The sequence below is a fragment of the Coregonus lavaretus genome (assembly GCF_964263955.1).
Source record: "Coregonus lavaretus genome assembly, chromosome: 15".
Lineage (NCBI taxonomy): Eukaryota > Metazoa > Chordata > Actinopteri > Salmoniformes > Salmonidae > Coregonus > Coregonus lavaretus.
Window position 1 is genome coordinate 49,905,617 of NC_140002.1, and position 9,082 is coordinate 49,914,698.

Below are 9,082 nucleotides of genomic sequence, written 5' to 3' on the forward strand. Positions count from 1 at the left end.
TCATTGGATGCCACCATTCCAACAAGTCAGTTGGTCAAATTTCTGCCCTGCTAGAGCTGCCCCGGTCAACTGTAAGTGCTGTTATTGAGAAGTGGAAACATCTAGGAGCAACAACGGCTCACCCGTGAAGTGGTAGGCCACACAAACTCACAGAACGGGACTGCCGAGTGCTGAAGCGCGTAGCGTGTAAAAATTGTCTGTCCTCGGTTGTAACACTCGATACCGAGTTCCAAACTGCCTCTGGAAGCAACGTCAGCAAAATAACTGTTAGTCAGGAGCTTCATGAAATGGGTTTCCATGGCCGAGCAGCCACACACAAGCCTAAGATCACCATGCGCAATGCCAAGCATCAGCTGGAGTGGTGTAGCAGTGGAAACGCGTTCTCTGGAGTGATTAATCACGCTTCACCATCTGGCAGTCCAACGGACAAATCTGGGTTTGGCGGATGCCAGGAGAACGCTACCTGCCCCAATGCATAGTGCCAACTGTAAAGTTTGGTGGAGGAGCAATAATGGTCTGGGGCTGTTTCTCATGGTTCAGGCTCCTTAGTTCCAGTGAAGGGAAATCTTAACGCTACAGCATACAATGACATTCTTGACAATTCTGTGCTGCCAACTTTGTGGCAACAGTTTGGGGAAGGCCCTTTCCTGTTTCAGCATGACAATGCCCCCGTGCACAAAGCGAGGTCCATACAAAAATGGTTTGTCGAGATCGGTGTGGAAGAACTTGACCGGCCTGCACAGAGCCCTGACCTCAACCCCATCTAACACCTTTGGGATGAATTGGAACGCCGACGGCAAGCCAGGCCTATTCGCCAAACATCAGTGCCCGACCTCACTAATGCTCTTGTGGCTGAATGGAAGCAAGTCCCCACAGCAATGTTCCAACATCTAGTGGAAAGCCTTCCCAGAAGAGTGGAGGCTGTTATAGCAGCAAAGGGGGGACCAACTCCATATTAATGCCCATGAATTTGGAATGAGATGCAGGTGTCCACATACTTTTGGTCAAATCTAGAAATCTAGAAAATAACTAGATAAAGGTTAAAGTAACCTTTCGAGGAAGTATCGGGCCACTAGGGCCGTCATGAGTACAGGACATCCTAACACCAGGGAGGGTGTGTGTGTGTGTGTGAAGCTAAGATGTTTACAATAGGAATTAAAACATGACCCTCATATAAAAATCTTAATTAAGTCCTAATTTTTTTACATTACATTTTAGTCATTTAGCAGACGCTCTTATCCAGAGCGACTTACAGTTAGTGAGTGCATACATTATTTTATTTTTCATACTAGCCACCCTTGGGAATTGACCCCACAACCCTGGCGTTGCAAACGCCATGCTCTACCAACTGAGCTACATCCCTGCCGGCCATTCCCTCCCCTACCCTGGACGACGCAGGGCCAATTATGCGCCGCCCCATGGGTCTCCCGGTCACGGCCAGCTACGACAGAGCCTGGATTCGAACCAGGATCTCTAGTGGCACAGCTAGCCTTAGACCACTGCGCCACTCGGGAGACAATGGCGCAGTGGTCTCCCGAGTGGCTGTAGGGTGCCTAAAGTATGAATCCAGAAGAGTTCTCTCTGGCAGAGTTTACAGCCGTCTCCTCCTCTTGGTGACACTTCCACCTTCTCAATGCCCTGGAATTGTAGAGAAGACACTGTGAGAGCACTGGACAAAGTGACAAGCAACAGACACACTGTGAGAGCACTGGACAAAGTGACAAGCAACAGACACACTGAGAGAGCACTGGACAAAGTGACAAGCAACAGACACACTGTGAGAACTGGACAAAGTGACAAGCAACAGACACACTGAGAGAGCACTGGACAAAGTGACAAGCAACAGACACACTGTGAGAGCACTGGACAAAGTGACAAGCAACAGACACACTGTGAGAGCACTGGACAAAGTGACAAGCAACAGACACACTGAGATAGCACTGGACAAAGTGACAAGCAACAGACACACTGTGAGAGCACTAGACAAAGTGACAAGGAACAGAGTCATTTTCATCCTGGTGTCTTATAGAACTCTTATGTTCACTTATTCTCTATTTCAAGGTTCTGGATGTCTTGCCCATGTACATGTTGTCACAAACACAGCGTAGGATGTAAATCACATGTTTTGTATTGAATGTGATCACGCCTTTAACACTATCTTTTTTCAGACCTAGTGTGTCGGAACTCAGAGATTTTTGTTGTGTTGCACTGAGCTCAATTGCCACAGGGGTAGTTTCCATCTCTCAGGGGAGTAAGGAGGGTTTGTTTAGAACCGGTGTTGAGGCTGGCATGGACTACTTTACTGTGAAAATTGGGGGCCCATTTGTAGACGAATAAGGGGGGGTCCTTGAATTCCTGGCTGAGCGCCGGGTCTGAGTTGAGCGTATGCCAGTGAATGTAGTAATGCAAGTAACAAACAACTCCTTAGAAGTTTTAAGACTTTTTTTTTTGTATCCTGTTGAGGTTTAGGGAGCGCAATTTGGTATGCCTCTTCCAAACACGGGTGGAGTAACCCCTGTCCAGAAAACGTTGAATGACACACACGTCTGAGCCTATAGAACGGGCTCTTGGGCACTAGGTTGAGCGCTACTTGCAAGGAGAAAAGTGTTTCAGTCAGTCTCTTTCTGATATAGAGTGGTGATAAGTTCCCCATTAGAAATGGACCCACTTATGGTCATATTCAATAGAGAACTTCAGGTCAGTCTTCATACTGTTAAAAAAAGGAAGTGAATTCATGGAGTTCTTGTTCAGTGCCAATCCACACACATAGAATATCAGCAATATACCTAAACCATTGGAGAGTCTTGGAGAAGTAAGGGTTCCTGGTCTCATCACAGATAAACTTTTGCTCAAAATAGCCCACATAAACATTAGCATAATTAGGGGCAACGGTGGAGCCCATAGCAACTCCACTAACTTGAAGGAAAAAGCGTTTTTCAAAGGCAAAGTAGTTGAGCTTGAGAACTAGAGAAGCCAATTAACAGATGAATTCACTAGGTGGTGACATTTCTCTGTCACGGTCCTGTAGGTAATATCCCAGTGCATCTAGGCCTTTTTCATGAGAGATGTTCATGTAGAGGCTCTCTAGATAATAATAATAAATAATATGCCATTTAGCAGACACTTTTATCCAAAGCAACTTAGTCATGCGTGCATAAATTTTTTCTTTGTATGGGTGGTCCCGGGGATCGAAACCACTACCTTGGCGTTACAAGCGCCGTGCTCTACCAGCTGAGCTACAGGGGACCACAACTGTAGCCAATATGTTGTCAGGGAGATTAGATAGTTCTGATATTTTATTAAACACATCTGTAGAAAAACTTCAGATGTGAAATAGGGTCTAAACTACAACATATGCGAATGACAAAAATCTTAGTTTACAAATTTTTTGATAATTGACATTAAAGGTTTAACAATTATTTATTTTTTATTTTTTATAAAGATATAATAAAATAGTTTGACCACTGTTTGTAAGCTTTTAAATGATATCAAACTCAACCGTTTATCTTTTCCAGTAATGAAGACATTGATGTCTCGTGGTGTGGTATGCAAACTGGGTCAACTTTGAGGACCTTTATCTCCTAAATGTTATGGCATTCAGGTCCAAAAAGTCCCTTTCTGACCACTTCTTCCATGTTTGTTTTTTTTATCAAAGGGGATGCTGTCAAAGAGACTGAATTCAAATGGATTTACCCTGTTGCTAAATGAGGATGTGTGTTCTAGAAGTTTCTGTCTCTCATTCTCTTTGTCAGAGGAGTGTTCCGTTTGCAGTGATCGGCAGTAACATGATGGTGGATGTTAATGGTCGGTGGATCCGCGCCCGTCTCTACCCGTGGGGCGTGGTGGAAGGTGCAGAACAAACACACACATACAGACACACACACACGAACATGCACAGACTCACACACCTTATAAGTGAACTTCAGATAAGTGTACTGTACACTCCATTTAAATGTATTGCAGTTCACTGTTGTGTCTTGTTGTGCTGTCAGTGGAGAACCCGTATCACAGTGACTTTGTCCACCTGAGGAACATGTTGGTGAGGACTCATATGCAGGACCTGAAGGACATGACCCATGACACACACTACGAGAGTTACAGAGCACAGTTGCTGTGCAGGAGCCAACACACTGACGTGGTAGGGACACACATACACGAAATAGAGAATTGTCCTTGTGCGTATGATTTTGGTCAATTTTTTGTTGGTTGATGAAATAATATTCATCATATTAAATATGTGAATGTAAGTTATTCATTGAATATAATAATACTTTATTGCCAATGAATAAGTCACATCTCCATTAACTTCATTCTCTTTTAGGATTATGACTTCTGCCACACCACAATCTAATCCAGGAGGCCTTTGGTGTAAAACAAAAGATGATACAGTGCTTTCACCACTACTGGAATAAAGTCACAAGCTAAATGTAGTATCTGTTTCCCTTTTTGATACTGTATGGACAGTATACTGTGTTAGTTTTCAGTCTTTCTCATTCTATTGTGATGACAAGACAAAATGCTTTACTTAAGAGAACAAGGAGCATTTCATACACACAGTGGGTGCTGACAAGTATTTTTCTCTGCTCATACAGGAATAATAAAGGCCAGTTCACAATTTTTTTTACAAACATTATATATATATTATTTTGATTTATCAGGGGGTGCTCCAGCACCCTCGGCACCCCTACTTCCTGCGGCTATGCCTGAGAATGTGCTCACCTCCCAGCAAACTTTAGACCATGGGAGATTATTTTCCCTTTATTCAGATTACAACCTCACACTTTCAGTTATTTGAAAAGGAAATAATCTCCCAAATATCACAATTTGTAAAACAAGCCATAGAAAGTTGGTTGCAATTTAAATTTAATCCTCCAGAAATGACAGAACAAATAATGCAACAAATATTGTGGTTAAACTCAAATATACTAATTGATTTAAAAAAAAACTTATTTTTTTTGACAAAATGTTTTAAAAAGGTATTATCTTCGTAAATGATATCATCGGTAGGACTGGTGGAGTTATGTCGCACATGCAGCTAACAAAAACATATGGAAATGTCTGCTCTACCCAAAATTACAACCAAATAATTGCAGCATTACCGCAAAAATGGAAGAGGAAAGTGGAAGGGGGAAAATGTAAGGAACTTGTCTGTCGGCCTTGCATTAAAGAACATAATTGGTTAAAGAAAACTGTGATAAATAACAAAGTATACCAGTTTCATTTAAGGACCAAAGGATTGACAGCCGTCCCATATAGATTGCAAAATAGTTGGGAAGAGATTTTTGACGTACCGATCCCATGGCATACTGTTTATGAACTGATACGCAAAACGACGCCGGATTCAAAACGTATTATTATTATTATATATATATATATATATATATATATATATATATATATATTATTATTATATAAAATTATTGCTACCAATAGAATGTTATTTATATGGGGGATACAATCTTCCCAGCTCTGCAGATTTTGCTGCGAAGAGACAGAATCAATAGATCATTTGTTTTGGTACTGTCCATTTGTAGCTTGTTTTTGGACACAGGTCCAGGAATGGCTAAAGGATTGCAATATTTACGTGGAGCTAACCCTGCAGATAGCATTACTGGGTGATCTGAAAAGTCATAGTCAATCGATCAATAATATAATAATACTTTTAGCAAAAATGTTTATTTTCCATTTACAATCTGTAGAAACAATGAGAATAGAAAGGTTCAGAACTTTTGTAAAACATCACAGTACAGTTGAAAATATGTGGCAAATAGAAATCCAATATGGATGGTGTTAAGAGATAGATGGGTGGTGTTGAATGGAGTTGAAGGATGAGACTAATAACAACAAGATAACAAATAATGTAAGCATACTGTGTCCATAAGTATATAGGTTATAGGTTGAGAGCTTTTGTGAAAGAGCACAGTTAGAAAGATGTGGCATATAGAAGCAAACTGGATGGACATCATGAAAATGATCGAAGAGGTTGAGGGTAGAGGATGTTCAGGAGTAAAAACAAACAAAATATAATTATTGTAAAATTGACTGTGTCCATAAAATGTATATAGTATGTATAAGATGGAAGTAGAGGCCTAAGCATTGTTGTTCACTAGTTTACTCCAATTAGGGAAGGGGTGGTGGGGTTGGAAAGTAATAAAGGGAAATATATTTTAAAAAATGAAATGTATGTGTATACAGTTGAAGTCGGAAGTTTACATACACCTTAGCCAAATACATTTACACTCAGTTGTTCACAATTCCTGACATTTTAATCCTAGTAAAACTTCCCTGTCTTAGGTCAGTTAGGATCACCACTTTATTTTAAGAATGTGAAATGTCAGAATAATAGTAGAGAGAATGATATATTTCAGCTTTTATTTCTTTCATCACATTCCCAGTGGGTCAGAAGTTTACATACACTCGATTAGTATTTGGTAGTATTGCCTTTAAATTGTTTAACTTGGGTCAAACGTTTTGGGTAGCCTTCCACAAGCTTCCCACAATAAGTTGGGTGAATTTTGTCCCATTCCTCCTGACAGAGCTGGTGTAACTGAGTCAGGTTTGTAGGCCTCCTTGCTCACACACGCTTTTTCAGTTCTGCCCACAAATGTTCTATAGGATTGAGGTCAGGGCTTTGTGATGGCCACTCCAATACCTTGACATTTTGCCACAACTTTGGAAGTATGCTTGGGGTCATTGTCCATTCGGAAGACCCATTTGCGACCAAGCTTTAACTTCCTGACTGATGTCTTGAGATGTTACTTCAATATATCCACATAATTTTCCTTCCTCATGATGCCATCTATTTTGTGAAGTGCACCAGTCCCTCCTGCAGCAAAGCACCCCCACAGCATGATGCTGCCACCCCCGTGCTTCACGGCTGGGATGGTGTTCTTTGGCTTGCAAGCGTCCCCCTTTTTCCTCCAAACATAACGATGGTCATTATGGCCAAACAGTTCTATTTTTGTTTCATCAGACCAGTGGACATTTCTCAAAAAAGTACGATCTTTGTCCCCATGTGCAGTTGCAAACCGTAGTCTGTTTTTTTTATGCCGGTTTTGGAGCAGTGGCTTCTTCCTTGCTGAGCGGCCTTTCAGGTTATGTCGATATAGGACTCGTTTTACTGTGGATGTAGATAGTTTTGTACCCGTTTCCTCCATTCATCTTCACAAGGTCCTTTGCTGTTGTTCTGGGATTGATTTGCACTTTTCGCACCAAAGTACGTTCATCTCTAGGAGACAGAACGCGTCTCCTTCCTGAGCGGTATGACGGCTGCGTGGTCCCATGGTGTTTATACTTGCGTACTATTGTTTGTACAGATGAACGTGGTACCTTCAGGCGTTTGGAAATTGCTCCCAAGGATGAACCAGACTTGTGGAGGTCTACCATTTTTTTTCTGAGGTCTTGGCTGATTTCTTTTGATTTTCCCATAATGTCAAGCAAAGAGGCACTGAGTTTGAAGGTAGGCCTTGAAATACATCCACAGGTACACCTCCAATTCACTCAAATGATGTCAATTAGCCTATCAGAAGCTTCTAAAGCCATGACATCATTTTCTGGAATTTTCCAAGCTGTTTAAAGGCACCTTCAACTTAGTGTATGTAAACATCTGACCCACTGGAATTGTGATACAGTGAAATAATCAGTCTGTCAACAATTGTTGGAAAAATTACTTGTGTCATGCACAAAGTAGATGTCCTAACCGACTTGCCAAAACCTATAGTTTGTTAACAAGACATTTGTGGAGTTGTTGAAAAACTAGTTTTAATGACTCCAACCTAAGGGTATGTTAACTTCCTGACTTCAACTGTATACGTATGTGTGTGTGTGTGTGTGTGTGTGTGTATATGTATATATATATATATATATATATATATATATATATATATATATATATATATATATATATATATATATATATATATATAGGCGAGAGAGAAAAAAACATATGGGGGATTGGAAGTGATGCATACAATTACATTGATGGAAGTTACAATCTATCTGCAATATTAAAGCTGATCTACCCCCTAAAAAAAAGAAGAACAACTTTAGAACATGTATATGCACATCTGCTAGTGGTTGAAATATTGTATTGCAAGCTGGCAAGTAAGTATTTGTGCAAATGGGTGATATGATGAAAAGCTTATTCATAAAAAACTAAAAACAGATTAACAAGAATGCAACCATTATTGTTTTAGATTTTATTTTGAGAATCTAAAATAATTAGACATAGGAATATTTTTCCAATAATTTTAATATTTTTCCTGCCTTTACAACTAAGAGGACACAGAGGAACAGTTTTGGTAAGTGTCCTTTTTGTCTTGTAATTTCACAGTTGGAAGCTGCGTTGAAACAATTAGCTAACATGATTATATATTTTCCAGCACAGCCAACTAGTTAGCTATATCAGAATGATGCACTGTAATTTGGTACTCTAGCGGGGAACACTATGGTAGCTAGCAATAGCTGTTCTCAAGAACAAGTAAACCCCTATCTGAGAAGCATGTCCGACTGACTGCTCGGGCATATTCGATGAGCGCTGATTTAATCAGAAGTGCATTACAGTGGCTTGGAAATACGACATTGCAAAAGGACTCAAATAATTAGTAGGGAAACCTTTAGTCATCATTTTGATGTCACCAGATTTACTTTAGATGCAGTATAATGTTAGCTAAGATTGGGGGGAGACCAACTCGGATTTTATCTAGCTACCGTTAGGATTGCTAGCTATTTTTGACGAACTTTTGTTAGCTAATGACAACATTGCCATCCTTTCGACATGATAATGATGGCAACGTTGTTTCCTACTAAACATCTGCCTACTTTAGCAATGTCACCATATTTCCAGACCATTTAACCGAAACAGTCGTTAGCCTCTATCTATCACGACATTCGGGTTTGAGAACGTTCATAACAATGGTGGAGTTCGTTTTGCATGGCCCGGCGCCCCGGGTGAGAAGAGTTTTATTTTTTTTTTACCATTCCATGAGTCCTGAAGTGAAATCTCCTCCTAACCGGGACACCGGTCCATGCAAAACGAACTCCACCAATGGAGTTGCCCAGCTCTCAGACTGTGTGTGTGTGT

General features: G+C 40.6%; 1 protein-coding gene across 1 annotated transcript in view; it reads left to right on the forward strand.

Annotated features, from left to right (window-relative positions):
* Positions 1–4,351, forward strand: part of LOC311143172 (septin-2B-like) — a gene marked incomplete at both ends in the record, with an annotated part of 43,707 nt that extends 39,356 nt beyond the window's left edge. Inside the window, 3 exons of the mRNA XM_084178957.1 lie at positions 3,753–3,849; positions 3,993–4,138; positions 4,322–4,351. Of these exons, the coding sequence (XP_084035083.1) occupies positions 3,753–3,849; positions 3,993–4,138; positions 4,322–4,351 (273 nt within the window). The remainder of the gene's footprint in view (positions 1–3,752; positions 3,850–3,992; positions 4,139–4,321) is intronic.
* Positions 4,352–9,082: the final 4,731 nt, after the last annotated feature.